Source organism: Zeus faber (genome assembly GCF_960531495.2).
Source record: "Zeus faber genome assembly, chromosome: 13".
Classification (NCBI taxonomy): Eukaryota; Metazoa; Chordata; class Actinopteri; order Zeiformes; family Zeidae; genus Zeus; species Zeus faber.
In genome coordinates, this window is record NC_137198.1 from 23,544,271 (window position 1) to 23,560,410 (window position 16,140).

Here is a 16,140-nt window from a genome sequence, read left to right on the forward strand (position 1 = left end):
AATGTGAACGTTTACATAATATTACACGGTTAACGCAGCCAGTCGTGGTTTCCACGTCTTCAGTGGACACGTCCCCAACGTCCCTCAGATCAGAGGGAACTTTTCCACAATTTATTAAACTTAATTTGATATACTTTGCAATTTTTTTTTGTCGTTTGGCTGGGTGGTTAAGAACACATTTTCTGTGGTGTGACAAACTCAGAACACATTTATTTTCACTTCACAGGTACTTTAACATCATAATGAGAGGTGAATGCAAAGAGGTTGTCTGTTGCTCTTTCACAGAGCAGAAACGGGCGTAAAAGTTACATTGGGGACTCCATTTCTGAATATTCTTGCCTTTTTTTTTTACCTGTGTTTCCTCCTCATTTCCTCCCACATCCTAAAACATGCAGGTTGGACTCATCTGAGACCAATAATTGCCCATGTGTGGACACCATGTGTGACCCTGCTATGGACTGACGTACCTTTTTTTTGGAGACGGGGGGTCTACGTTTAGCGGCAATATAAGATCAGGAATAAGGATAACTCGGTGTTGGAAACCTAAAAAATAATATGAACTATACTTTGGCAGTAAAGCTCTGTCATACACATCCTGTAATGACACAATTACCTTAATGGAATATGAATTTGTCGGTAGAATAGCACACGCTTTTGATGGACCCTCTTTGAAGACAGTTGGTCGCGACAGGGCTTTAACCATGTGTGTAAACCAAGGAAATAGTCAATTCAGAGACCGGTCCTCACTAGTAACACACACACACACACACACACACACACAGTCCCCACGAGGACTCTGTGTGTATCTTAGTGGCGACTGTGTGTGTGTTTGTTTTCCTATACTTGTGAGGAATGGTCTTCGAATTGACAATTTATTTGGTTTAGCAGTGCACCAGGAGCATGGGTCCTTACTTACCAGGTGTATTTAGCCGGTCCTCACTTTTGGACCAGTACAAGAATGTGTGTGCGTGTGTACTCGTTTTTCTATCCAAGTGGTGACTTTGTGTGTGTGTGTGTGTATGTGTATGTGTGTGTGTGTGTGCGTGTGTACACACGTGTCTAGGACCTCACCCAAGAGTCGATCCATGTGGCCTCCAGGTAATTGCTCCCATACTTGCCAGGTTCTTGTTCTGGTTTAACCGTTGTACCTGATGTGTGTGTGTGTGTGTGTGTGTGTGTGTGTGTGGGTGTGTGTGTGTGTGTGTGTGTGTGTGTGTGTGTGTGTGTGTGTGTGTGTGTGTCTCTCCCTTGAGTGTGTCATGCATCTGTGGAAGCCATCACTCTTCTTTAATGAGTGGTGAAAATGGCAAGAGGAAGGAGTGGGAGAAGAAAGCAAATGTCCCCATTGACATTGAGGAGTGTGCACCATTATAACGGCGCGAATCAACGACAGTGAGTCCCTGATGACTTGTTTTCTTTTATATCTGCATTTGTGTGACAATTAAATTGAGATTCTGTCCATATCCCTAAATTAAAATGTATATTCAAATAAAAAAAAAATATTATATATATACATATATCTATATATATATACATATCTATATATATATCTATATATATATATATATATATCTATATATATATATATATATATATATATATATATATATATATAAAACACATAATACACATATATAACACCTACAGTATCCAACATAGTATATATGGAGGCTATAATTGGCTTCTGCAAATCATTTCGCAACAGTTCCAATTTGTCCATTTATTTGGCCTGTACTGCCGCCTTGTGGCGACGCACGAGTATCGGTGGTTAATAGGGTAATCTAGAAAAGCATTTAAACGATAGGTTAGTTCGGATCTTGGAAGTTTTCAAGAGTTCCTCAGGTGTAACATTTTTGATTCAAGAGAGTAAATCAGGAAATGCATATTAAAACATACAGAATTTGTTTTAAACAGCATTAAAGCCCTTTTATGCGGACACTTAATTATGAGGACAAAATTATTGGATTCATTATGAGACTAAGAGGACAATATATTCAGTAACAATACATACATGCATGGTTTTAACCTTGAACCTTTCTATCCTCAGACTTTGAATTTATTTATATATATATATCGCTTGTGCTGCTCACTCAGAGATAAAAGAAGAAGAAGATGATTACGTGAATGAATGTAACATTTAGTTCAGAGAATAATTTGATTAACATTATTCGGGGGTATTCGGAAGGGAGCGATCAGGGTGCAGCTTCTTTTTTAAGGAACTGGGTTTACAACTAAGTGAATAAGTCGAGTATTGAGAATAATGACCTTATTAACATTAACCTTGGATGTCACCATATGCACTATGAATAAATCTCTTTTAAGGTACAGTAAGTGAATGGTGTATTTTCTATTCTTGTTCACACTTTGCAACCATTATAGAAAGGGGATTTTAAACTCTCATTGATGGAAAATGATCCAACTGATCAAAGTACCCGCCATCTTGTGATTTGAAACTAAGACGCAGTCCGTCCAGCGGCTGAGGATCCCACTGTCGGATGCGGATACGCTTTCGGTGTGAAGCCAGCTTTATGGCGATCGACACCAACACTGCGCAATTTCCTTCATCAGTCGGAATTCGCTCGGGCAAGTTACTTTTTCCGAAACACGGGCAGAATCAGTAACTTTCCTGAAGAAATGAGACCGACCACACAGAAAACGCCAGGACAGAAGGCGGACCTGATTGTTAATTCTGGTTTATTGTCAAGGTTGTCATTATGATTAATCCACCCACATACCAGTGACATTTTGAGCGGGAAAAAAAAAAAAAAAGCGACATCAAATAAGACCGATGTGAAAACTTCAGCACCTGCTTGACGTGAAACAAAACAGACAAAATCAAAATGACAACATACACCTGTCATGGACTTGATGGGCCGAATGAACACTACAAGGTACTGTACGTCTCAACACATCACACCTGCGGTGATTCCTTGAACTGGCTACGATCTCATACACACACACACACACACACACACACACACACACACACACACACACACACACACACACACACACACACACACACACACACACACACACACACACACACACACACACACACACACAGTTAAAGTTCACACTTGCCTGCATAAGACAAGATAAGCGGACAGCATGATAAACCTTGTCGCTCGCCACACCTTTAAGTCTCAATCAGGCATGAATCAAACAACATTTTTTGGCGACGCAATTGAATCACTCAATCGTAGACAAAAGCCAAATAAAGCAAACAAACTAAGTGCAAACATCCAGATCATGTGATCGGTGTTGGTGGCGATGCGAGGAAGGGGTTAAGAGATGGGGTTTGGCTATATTTCAGCGGAGGCCTTATTAAAACGTTGGTTCCCGCCATTTATAGCTGTTCACAACGTAGAACAACCTCAGCGCTGAAGGCTTTGCTGTTGAGAAACATAGCTCTGCTGCAGCTTCTCCCTTGTACTTCAATGCAGTCCAATGGGGCAGAAGCAAAAACTTTTTGAAAACGGGAAACTCATTATCGTCCCACAAGACTTATTCTTATATCACAATCGAATTGAATCTCACTTTTGCAATTGCCGCAGTCCATCTATAGTAGGTTGCCAGTTCCGCAAATCAGCCAAAAGCTTTTTTTCAATTTAGCTTTCTTCTCTGGTTTTTATGGCGGGCCCATTGGGCTGCACTGAAGCACAGTGAGAAGCTGCAGCGGAGTGGTGAGCTTCTCACTAGTAAAGCATTCAGAGGTTGTGCTGTGAACTGTAATAAATGATGGAAACCAACAATGGCGAACGCAGACTTTAACAGAACGGCAAACAGGCAATCCAGCAACTTGCCGGCGTGCGTTGGCAGTAGTGTGTTGAAAATCACAACAGCGCTGAAAACTACCGTCAAGGCTCATTTAATGTAGTGACACAATGTGTGCGCTGACTAGCGTGTGCATATGAGGGTCGTCATGGCGATCGGTGGAAGTCCCTCTTGCCGCCCGTCTTGGCGACCAGCTGGACGTCGGTGATGCTGATGTCGTGGCTCAATGCCTTGCACATGTCGTAGAGCGTCAGCGCCGCCACAGCTGCGGCCGTCAGGGCCTCCATCTCCACGCCGGTCCGACCGGTGGTGCGGCAGGTCGCCGTGACGACCACAGCGTCCCGGCTCTCGTCCGCGTCGAAGGCAACGGCGGCGTGGTCCAGCGGCAGTGGGTGGCAAAGCGGAATCAGTGACGATGTGCGCTTGGCGGCCATAATGCCGGCCAGCTGCGCCACGGCCAGCGCGTCGCCTTTGGCTAGCTGGTTGTTGCGCAGCAGGCGGAAGGCAGCGGCGCCCAAGAGGACAGTGGCACAGGCCGAGGCTGTGCGCAGCGTGGGCGGCTTCCCGCCCACGTCCACCATGGCAGCTCGGCCCTGGGTGTCCGTGTGCGTCAGTCGGGCGGCGCCGGTATCTTCGTCCTCCTGGTCGCCGGAAGACCGTGTAACATTAACGCGCACTTCTTTGCCGGAGGGTTCCCTGTGGTACGGCCGGACGCCGTGACGCTCGAGGGGGCTTGGTTTGGAGCTCTCCATTAGTGTGCTTAAGTAAGGGGTTCCCAGGGTCCTGACTGAGTGGCTGGTTGGATGTGGACCCCGGGGCTGCGTGTACCTGAGATGGCCTGTGATTGTTCTTGTGCGTGCTGCGAAATTTGCCGCCGGATCATGACGGCGGGTTGAAGGACGTCTATCAGGGGAGTCGTAAGGATGGAGCGGGGCTTCCGTTCGAACGCCGTCGGGCCTGCTGGGGGTTTGTTTCTTCGTATTGTGCTTCGGACCCCTGAGGGTTCCGCCAGCGGCCCCAGCAGTCAAACCGGTGCAGTCTGGAAGGCACAAAACAAAATCTCGATGGGACCTAGCCCCTGCTGAGACAAAAAGGTGAGATTGGCAACAGTAGGGATGACTGAAATTCATGGAGAGGCATGGCTATGTAACTGATGAAGCAGAGGGTTGAGACCTGGGCATTTATAGGAAAGGCTGGAATCGCTCAATTTGGACAGGCTACAGTCTAAATAGGGCAGGGGTCTTCAACCTTTATCAGCCCAAGGACCCCTTGGTGGATACAGAAACAGAGCAGGGGCCCCCCCTAGATTTTTTTGTATTAAGGTTTAGTGTTACATTTAAAAGCTGGCCTATAATGAACACATTTATAATGCCTTATTAACCTTTTTATAAACTGCTTACGGTTCCAGTGTTTTTGTTTTAGGTTTTGATTAATTTCCATTTGTTTAGTTCAATTATAAAAATACATTGAAATCTACCTTCTTGTTTTCACAAATATAATAAAGTTTTCACAAATCTGAAATAGAGTTTGAAATGCTTTTAATTATAATTTAGTCCAGGTTTGACTACTATAAGTACAGTGTTTTTATTTATTTTTTTGATCTAGACCTGGTCATGGAAAAATCCACCCTCTCTCTGTAAATTTTTCTTTTTTTTTCCAAAAATCAGGTTTTTTTGGCTGTTTAATATCAAAACACAAACCATTTACCAAGTGTTTCTATTGAAGTTGAGCCATGCGCCAGTTATTTAGCTGATCACTGAAATAAAATAAAAATGCCACTGTTCTAGTGTTAATGGTTGGAGTCGACTCAATATTAATGTTTTTTCTAAAATCCATTTTAACATTTTTACGATATAATTTTGACATAAAAAAAAAAGGAAAAAAAAAGCGGACCCCCTGCAGCACCTCTGCAGAACCTCCAGGGGTCACGGAGCCCCGGTTGAACACCACTGATAGAGGGAGAAAAGACACGGTAGAAACGGCCTTCAAGACAAACGTAAGTGACAATTAGACGCCAAAAAGCCGATATTTGAGGCAGTTAAAGGAGACCGCCTGTGTGTACGTACGTACAGCCACGTCACCCACCGATGAGGATCATGGGCCTGTTCTTCATCTGGGAGATTTTAAACATTCCTACCGGGAGAAAGAGGGGAAGCAATCATGGGAAACTGCACTTCATTAAACTCAACAGGTCTTCCATTCCATTCAAACCAGGGGGGTTAGCCTCCATCTCAAGTAAAGTGCTCATGATTGACCATTACCTCCAATGTAGACCTTTAACAACATTGTGACAACATGAATAAGTACATAACGAATAAATTGATGCTCATCTAGTCAAACGAATGAGTCAATATGGAGAAAATAAATCTAAGATGATGGTCTTTCAAAACGAACCTGCTTCATCTCTGTCGCCTTAAAGTGAGTTCTGACGGACAACTGTTGGATTTAATTTGAAATTATTTTTATTTATTTATCATCATTTGAGATTTGGCATCGAGGCTCTGCGGTCATAACTCCCAGCGAGATGAAAACATAGGCGTACTTAATGAGCTTGGATAGACGTCTATCCACCGGATAGAAGAGTAGAGCCCAACAGGCAAGCAAAGCAGGCAGCAAAGCAGGCAGCAAGGCACGTTGGGCAAGAGGGATTGGCTACTTAAATAGGCTGGCCCATAAGGGCGTGGAAGCATAAGGCGCTGTCGAGTTGTCTGACAGAACTAGCTCTACGAGCTACGCCTCATTTATAGGAATTTACAAACGTAACACCTGAGTCTGAGATGTTTTGTGAAGGACAACGGGATGTCATGACGAAGAAGTAGCCATCTCTACCTGCATGCTGCTTCTTCTTGCGTCCAACGGCCTCCCCGATGATTTTCAGCAGCTCCTCGTCCGACACCCCTGAGCGGAGAACATCCCTGAGGGACACCTCAGAGTTGCCGAACAAACACACCTGGACCCACAGCGAATAAGTAGATGAAAATACACGCGCAAAAAATAACTCCTGGAAGCCTGACAATGGAGATTCAGGGCTTTACCTTCAGGTTGCCATCAGCAGTGAGGCGTAGTCGGTTGCAGGAGCCACAGAAGTGGTCGGACATGGAGGTGATGAAGCCCACCTGACCCTGGAAACCTGGCACCTTATAGGTCTTGAAGACAAGGTAGGCAAACGTTCAACTAAAAAGGGGAGGTATGGTTCTATATATACACACACGTTTTCAAACATTTCAACTTAAAAAGGACTCAATCATAGGTCCTTTTGGGGGCCCATAACCCATTTTAGACTCTAAGCATTGCCCCGCTTTTCCAGTTCGGCAAATGTTTGCCCTTTTATTTTTAATGTGTCGATTTTAATTCTATAAACTATTCAAAGGTCTCGTACATAAACTGAACAGATCACATGTATAACAAAACAAGTCATACCATGTAGGGAGGTAAAACATAACATTTCATTCTGAAAAAAATAAATAAGAGATAGAAAATAAATGAAAGACAAGCATACACCACTAAGCATTTTTTGTTTGTTAGTCTTCTAGTAATGCATGCAATTCTGACTGGTGAGTGATACGATACGAGATACGATACGGTTTATTTGCCACATACATATACATACGTTCATACATATATGGAGTGAAATGTCTTTGCAACGCACCCACAATAGTTACTAAACTAAACATAATAGCTAACCTAATTCCTACCTAGCAACTTACTGAAACAAACCTATTACTAAAATGTAATACAGTTAGTGAATAGAATAATATAAATAAAATAAATTAAAATTAAATAAAATAAGACTCAAAAAGGTAATACAAAGTGGGGGTACAAAATTGAAGGGAATAGAGTTATGTATATTAGGATAGGCTATTTGTATATACAGATATGTGCAGTAAAGTGCATGTGAAAGAATGAATGATATAATATCATTCATTATTATTATTATTATTATTATTATATTTAAGGGTCCATCCTGTAGGGGCTGTTCGATTGATATTTTATCTCTTCTGTGTTTTTGTAAATGAAGACATTGTATTCTGATATAACCACGTGTTAGAAGCAGTGTTGACATTTCATCAACTTTTTACAATTTCGCGACTTAAATAAAACGGACACAATTCAGACCCCTTGCTCTGGAGCTGCAAGTGAACTCCATGTGTGAGGACACAAACATGGAGTATGTTTTGGACTTTTTCAGGCCCAAGGCCTCCCAGCGCCACTAGGGGCCGCTCTTGCCCCATCCGCTGCGCCTCCCTTTGGCCAATTCCACACACCTGGGAACAATTACCATCGTCACCCACACAATATTTATTCTCCAGCTCCCCAGTCACTCATTGCCAGACCGTCAACTAGCTTACCCAAGTTGTACTGCTACTGGCCAGTTCCTTGTCCATGTCTCCTTGTTTCATCTTGCCCGAACCTGTTTGTCTCCTCTCCTCGACCAAGTCTGTCCGTCCCTCTCCATCCAGCCCGGCTCCCCTTCTCTCCACCCGGATCCTGGACCCCTCCTGCCCGGTCGTCATCATCCCTGCCCTGCCCTGCTCCATCCCTACCCGACCGGATCTCTCCGGCCATCTCCACCGCGCTGTCGAATAAACATCCTTCGTCTAACCCCTTGTCTGCCTCCCATCTCTGTGTCGTACGTTTGGGTCCCTCCTAGCTCCGGTCTCACCAGTCTTAGGACTGACTCAAATGCCGCAGGAGGTACAAGGCACCGGGTTAGATGGAACGGAATACGTTTATAGTTACAAAAATGGGGAAATAATAAAATATCAAACGAAATGGAAGTCAAGCAGGTAAAGCGATGCGCCCACACATACGGTTACTAACCACTACGGAGCGACTGAGTCCACACAACGTAGCTTGTACGGTGCAAATGTGCATTCGTAGCCACAAACTGCAAATACAGGTATTCCTCATTTAATTACCGAGCTCCGTTCTTAGGACCAAGTCGTAAAGCGAACTGGTCAATAAGCAAGGACCCCTGTTGATTCACAGTAAGGGGACGTGGCCGTAGTGAATACTGACAGACTGCAGGAACGAGACTGAGAACAAAGACGAGATGTATATAAAGGGTGATACGTGATGACATGCTTGACTCTGAGACGCAGCGTACAATACAGACTTGTCAGAGAGCTGGTCGTTAAACAGGTAGGTCGTTAAGTGAGGAGTACCTCTATAAAGCCAATTGGCTAATGATGACACAAAACGTCTTACTCCACAAACTCATTTCGCTCCGCAACCCGACCGGAAGTTTTTGAATGTTAGGCTACTTCTGGTCATATTTAGTAAGTATTTCACTAATTCCTTCTCTTTATGGGGATTGATTTGGATGAAACTCGAACCAGGCGTCCGTAGCTGCAGCGGTTGTCCTATTGTGGTCTATTCTGTATCTGTGCGTAGTGTTATCTTGGTGAGGTTTTAATTGGAGCTCTATCACGTGATCCGTGTACTACGTGCGACATAGAACTGTGGGTGGCGCCATGTTGATGAGGTTGCTATTGTTGATCCCAAACTTCTTCCGCAATACTGAACCAATCCGGATCAAACTTGGATGACGCCATGTTGGAACTGCCCCGAATACACATCTTATTCATTTTGTCTGTGGGATCGGCGGCTCAATGACATCCAGAAAGATCTGACGTCAGTTACATCTGCCTGTGCCGCCAATCTTGGTTAGGTCCAGATTGTTGACCAATCACTAGACTGCAATGCTATCACGTGAAATGTGCACACCATCATTTGCGCATACGCGCACGCTACAGCGATAAAAGAATTACGTTTTTTACTAACTTATTCCACAATAATGGACCGATCTGGATCAATCTCGGACAACAGCATGTCGGGACTGCCTCGAAATACACATTTTATTCATCCTGTCTGTGACCGCGTAAGATCCATGAAATGCACACACCACTGACGCAGTGGTGTGTGCATTTCATGGATCTTTCAGTGCTTCCCTGGGCAATTAGGATAATATTCCATACAATTCTGACTGATATGATAATGAATGATATTATTGTTGTTGTTATTATTATAATAATACCACTACTACTACTATTATCACTACTAATAATAATAATATTTCTTCCTGGGCGTTCAACAGGTACAAGTTTATCGCTTCAGAGGTTCCTAGCGAGGGGGAACTGACCTTGGCTGTGTCCGACTGTCCGGAGGGAAGCTTTTCTAGGGCGGGCCACTGCTGCTTGATGTGATCCAGCATCTCCTGGTAGCTGACCATCTTCTTGAAGTTCCACTTGTTGCCTGCAGGGAGAGCAAGAGGTTTTGTGGGTCAGACTCAGCAAAATCACTTGGCAACTCACATGTTGCCAACACATCATCAACACAACAGGGGGGAACAAATTAGGTGAATCAGCTGCTGGAGTGATTGATTTTAATTCCTTAAATTTGCCACTGAGAGCAAGCCATGGGTGATAGATCACTGAATAAAGCAGACCATGTGCTGGCTGGGATATATAATATAATTGACATGGGACATAGACAGAGACTCCAATTCAGATATTACCAAGCTATATCCACAGCTCATTCACGAGCACCGTAAAGTAGCAGCAACATAGTGTCATGTACTGTAACCCAATCACGGTGCTTCTGAGTAAAACAAGGCACCCATCTATCTTGTCTATCCATAATAAATCCATGGTTCACGTCTGCCCAACCATGGGGGGCGATCCGTATGGATCAACTACGTTCCATGACCCCCCTAACGGAGAGGAGGGGCTTTTCACAGACGGGTCCGTTGTCAATGTGTTGGTGAGAGCGGGATAAGAGAGATGACTAGAAAAATAAATTGTGGTGGTCAATGTTGATATTGTGGCGGGCCGCCAGAAATAAATCAATTTATGGGAAACAGTGGCGTGAGTCTCACGGTCAAAGCGTGAGACTTGGCAGCTCCGCTGTTCAGCCTGAACCCTGCGCTGCGTCTCACCGTGCCTTCAACTGATTATGGTATTGAAACGTTCTGGACGGCGGAAGAAGCCAACACAGTTGTTATTACACACTGAGGTTTATTTTTAACTCCCAGGCCACTGTTTTGGCCATAACCTACACCATCGAACCAACAACCAAACCACTGAACACTTCTCCCTCCCTGCTCTTGCTCAGACTCTGTCTCGCCCCACACAGCCCCATACGCAGCAAGCTGTGATGCACTGTGTGTTCTGACACCTTTCTATCATAGAGGCATCAACTTTTTCAGCAATTTGTATTACAGTATCTCTTCTGTAGGAATCGGAGCAGACGGCCTAGCCTTCGTTCCCCGAGCCATCAAGCCCATGGACGCCAATAACTCTGTTGCCAGTTCACCGGTTGTCCTTGCTTGGACCACCTGTGTTAGGTACTAACCACTGCATACCGGGAACACCCCACTAGACCTGCCGTTTTGGAGATGCTCGGACCCAGTCGTCTAGTCATCAAAATTTGGCCCTTGTTAAAGTCCCTCAGATTTTTACGATGGCCCATTTTTCCTGCTTCCAACACATTAACTCAAGAAGTGACTGTTCACATGCTGCCTAATATATCCCACCTCTTGACAGGTGCCTTTGGTATGAGACAAGCAATGTTATTCACTTCACCTGTCAGTGGTTTTAATGTTGTGTCTGTCAGAGTATATTACTATATCAAAATCACAATATATTTGATATTATTATATCGAAGTGCCATAAAGTAACAAAAAGAAATCAATAAAAATGACAAATTAAAAACAAGGCAAATTTACCATTGATTTGGCTTTCGTGACGGACACCATAAAATCGCCAAAACAGCAAATAATTGACTTAAAATAATTACAATTTTTAAATGAGAACACCCGTCTTGTCAGCTTCGCTGAATATAAAAACAAGTTAAAGGAGAGGCCTTGTCGCTGAACACTAAAGAATCCATCTGTGGAAAAATTCACTTTTTCAATGTTACAAGAGACTTCTTATCAGAACCTTGGAGCAGAGTTTTGCGGAACTTCAACTCACCGTCGAAGGGCATGTATTCTATGAAGCGAACCTCCACGGGCTTCTTCTCTGTCAGCGCGACAAAGTCCAGCAGCTCATCTTCGTTGAGGCCTCGCATCACCACACAGTTCACCTGCAGGGGGCTTACTTCAGTATTTGGGGGAAATTCTCTTTTTGTCCATCTTACCCATATTCAGAAGAGAATATCTAATTGTTATGTTTATAGGCCATAAAGACGCAAGATGTTTTTCTAAAATAACTAACTAGTTAAACTTATGAGAAGCTGGAAGGTGTATTTCCTGACTTCCTACCTCACAGAAGCTAGGCTAGTTGATCCCCTCCGCAGCCATGCACTGAGCTAACACAGTTAGCATACACAGTGGTGGAAGAAGTACTCAGATCCTTTACTTAAGTTAAAATACAAATACCCTTATACAAAATGATGAGTCCAAATGAAAATACCACATTGACATTTCTAAGCTAAGCAATCTGATTTTTGGACTAAAGTTAGAAATGTTGAATAAAATGAATAAATATTTGCTTTGGAGTGAATTAAGTAAAAGTTGAAAGTCCCCGAAACTGAATATACATCAGTAAGTACAGATACATGGAAAAAGGTACTTAAGTACAGAAACAAAGTATTTGTCACTTTCCATAACTGTAATCTTGCCTGGAGACACAGGGATGTAATTGGTATTGACGAGAGTATCCCTTTAATGAAAGGTATAGATAACATATCCAGTATATTGCAGATATAACGCGTTCCAAATTATTATACAAATTCGATTTAAGTGTCATAAACATTTAATTTATTTGGATGGTATTGTGTCTCAGGGCTCTTTGGATGACTGAAATTAATCTCAGACACCTGTGATAATTAGTTTGCCAGGTGAGCCCCATTAAAGGAAAACTTCTTAAGAAGGACGTTCCACATTATTAAGCAGGCCACAGGTTTCAAGCAACATGGGAAAGAAAAAGGATCTCTGCTGCCGAAAAGTGTCAAATAGTGCGATGCCTTGGACAAGGTATGAAAACATTCGATATTTCACAAAAACGTAAGCGTGATCATCGTACTGTGAAGAGATTTGTGGCTGATTCAGAGCACAGACGGGTTGGTGCAGATAAAGGCATCATGAGGAAGGTTTCTGCCAGACAAAGTCATGGGATGAAGAGAGCAGCTGCTAAAATGCCGTTACAAAGCAGCAAACAGGTATTTGAAGCTGCTGGTGCCTCTGGAGTCCAGCGAACCTCAAGGTGTAGGATCCTGCAGAGGCTTGTGCAGTTGTGCATAAACCTACTATTGGGCCACCCCTAAGCAAATGCTCACAAGCAGAAACGGTTGCAGTGGGCCCAGAAATACATGAAGACTCATGAAACTCTGTTGTGCATAATAATTTGGAACCGTGCATTTTGAGTTTTTTATTTTTGAAAAAAATACTGTTATCATTGGGAGGTTTGTTCAATAACTTTCAAATTATACCCTAATGGTTGATGACTTGAAAATTATACTGTCATTTGCATCGACTATTTAGGAAAATCAGAGAAAAATATATTTTGCATAATAATTTGGAACGCGGTGTAGTCATATTCATCTGGATACTTTGTGCAAAATGGCGTTTTATTTAGTCTTTGGGAATGTCGGAACTGATTATTTACTTCATGCAGAAACAGTGTGTATGACACTACCTTCACGGGGTTGTAGCCCATGTCGATGGCTTTATCAATTCCCTCGATGACCTTGTGGAAGCCTGTTAAACAATCAGATTTTGTGACCTTAGAGAAACAGAGGTAAAATGTAAAGTAAAAAAATAACTATTTGCTGTGTTCTCACCCCAGACTTTTTTTTTTTTTTGCATTGCCCAAAACCCCAGACCCTCAAAGCACCAGAATCCTGAGCAGACAAAACAGTCAAAGCTTTTAACAGACTGTCAAGGTCGGCTTTACTTCCGTCATTATCGCAAATTCCTGTGTGAAGGCGAATTTGAACATGTCAAGACCGAACGTTTCATTCTAAGTTTGCAACTATTTGTACCCAAAGTATAATCGCAACGGTAATTCCAAAAACCCAGCAAAAGCGAATTGGAGCCGAGAAAGCAAATTTTTCGACTGCTAAATTGTTTGAAAAGTGGATGCAAAAGGTGCATTCCTTACTGCCGGATCCGTGGATCGGCCTTTCACCGAAAGTCCAGAATTTCCACTGAATTTTCCTTTTGTTCTCACCCACTCTCTCTCTTATCTCAGTCAGACAATTTGCCAATTTTTTTTTTTTTATTCATTCTTTTTTTTTTTCTTTTAAAAATTACCGAGCGTCACCTCCTTTCCAGCTGCCGCTCAGCTGCATCCAAAATGGCAAAATGTGACGAGTCCCATTTTTTCATATTAGCAAATTTCAAGCTTATTTTCATGGCAATAACTCAAATCAGTCAGTCATGGTTTAGAATAGTCTCAGTCTTGCCCTAGTCTGGGTTTAAAAGTATCTGATTTCAAGAAGAAAGATTAGAGCTAATCTAGGTCTAAATGAAGCTCAACTTAAACCTGAAATTAAGGACTAGCTGACTAGTTTTCCGTAGGATTATTCAATTAAATTTCAATTAAACCTCGTCTGGGAAATCGCTCCCCCCCCATAGGTAGCAAATTCATTTCCCGCAAAAACAGCCTCAGCAAACAGCCTCCTTCACCTCGCCGCCGGACGATGAACTCGAACTTGGCAGGAACCAGTGAGTCCAGGCTGACGTTGAGCAGGTCCAGGCCGGCGTCCTTCAGCCTGGGCAGCAGCCGGGAGAGGTTCATGCCGTTGGTGGTGACCGCGATGGTCTTCAGGCCGTCAAGCTTCCTCAACTCCGCTGGACCAATGGAAGAAGACCAAGGATCAACCAAACAATGTGGGGCTTCAAATTCTCCATTTATTAGCTGTTCTTCAACAACCAAAACAATCTGAATCAGATGTAGTTTATTCCGCCGAGTACATTTACATATATGAGGAATCTGATGTTGTGGTGAGGATTGGCACGTACTCTATAGACAAATAACATTAAAAAAATCTGTCTGGAACTCAGATTATTTTATTTAATAATTAATTGTTATTATTTGTTGTTACAGTCGGAACTGGACCACTGCACGTGCGTTGGTGCGTTTAGTTAACTCACATGCGCACCGGTCCACACGGGCACCTGTTCACATTTTAATGCCTTTCTTCGTTATCTACGATGTGAAAACATCAGATTTCCACGTAGTCGGAGAAAGTAAAAGTGTGAGTCCTTCTCATAGTCGAGCTATAATATCCCAGTGCCCCACTCTCCTGCCGGGCTGCTGACAGCGCTGTCTGCCGAAGAGTCAACCAGGGGACGACAGTAGAGCAAGGTTATTACAGTCAGGGCAAACAACTCGCTTTTCGGCGAATGTATTTTTTTCCCGTCAATTTGGGTGACTTAATTGTGTGACTCGTCCAGAGCCGAAATTAAAAAAAACACTTTTTTTCTCGGGTGCAGGGAGCCCATTATTGCATTTTTTTTATTCGTCCGAGAGAACGACCCCATCCGCAATCGATTCGCAAGTGGACTCTGATATATTCTCTGATATTACGTTCAAACTAAGACGCAGACACAGCTTGAAAGCAAGCAAGCGATGCTGCTTTCAGGAAGTGACGCGTCCATGGTCTTAAATGAAAACAACATTCAAGACAGGTCTAATGTTAAAATAAAATCTTAACATATAGAAAATAATACAATTGTTTAACAATATAATAACAATTATCAACAATACTCAATTGTTCAATTAAATTTCTCCTTCCTTTAAACATATTGGTGAATGAAAAAATATGATTATATCGCTGACTTTAATTCCAATAACTTACCAGTATCATGTTCCCACATTTAGAACAAACTAACTGGCAGACAAACAGACGCATAGAAGCAACATTTGCTTCACCGTATTTGGTTAAGTGGCAGCAACATAGGGCGACGTACCATAAAGCAATCATTGCGCTTCAGAGTAAAACACAGCACGCATCTGTCTTGTCTATCTTCTTTTCGCTGCAACTCTGCATCGAGATAAAAAGTAACAGCAGCAGTAAAACTGGATTTCACTCTGATCAAATTTTGCAATTGATCTGCGGTTCACATGCGTGACGAACCGCGGGGGGCAACCCGTACGGATCACGGATCATCTACGTTCCTTTACACCACTAGCTACCACCATAAGTTTATATTAGACCTTTTTTCACCATGTGTGTTTGCATCCCTGTACATTTAACTAAAACTAAACTAGATGCGAAAAAAACATTTTAGTTAAAATTAGACAGAAGAAAATGAACTGAAACAATATTGCAGAAGTGTCAAACTCAAATATACAGTGGGCCAAAATTTAAAACTTGGACAAAGTCGCGGGACAACGTTGATATTTATTGAAAAAA

At 42.8% G+C, this 16,140-nt stretch overlaps 1 protein-coding gene across 4 annotated transcripts in view; it reads right to left on the reverse strand.

Annotated features, from left to right (window-relative positions):
- Positions 1-2,677: 2,677 nt before the first annotated feature.
- The window catches only part of mocs1 (molybdenum cofactor synthesis 1), a 30,835-nt gene continuing 17,372 nt past the window's right edge, over positions 2,678-16,140 (reverse strand). For 2 of the 4 annotated variants that reach the window (XM_080012834.1, XM_080012835.1), the window contains exons 4-11: positions 14,408-14,572; positions 13,416-13,477; positions 11,751-11,862; positions 9,920-10,032; positions 6,813-6,923; positions 6,607-6,727; positions 5,863-5,910; positions 2,678-4,816 (exon numbers count right to left, since the gene is read on the reverse strand). In XM_080012834.1, the coding sequence (XP_079868960.1) occupies positions 3,924-4,816; positions 5,863-5,910; positions 6,607-6,727; positions 6,813-6,923; positions 9,920-10,032; positions 11,751-11,862; positions 13,416-13,477; positions 14,408-14,572 (1,625 nt within the window). In that variant the 3' untranslated portion in view covers positions 2,678-3,923. Of the gene's footprint in view, positions 4,817-5,843; positions 5,911-6,606; positions 6,728-6,812; positions 6,924-9,919; positions 10,033-11,750; positions 11,863-13,415; positions 13,478-14,407; positions 14,573-16,140 lie in introns of all 4 variants that reach the window. The other 2 variants (XM_080012837.1, XM_080012836.1) reach the window with 2 other exon arrangements.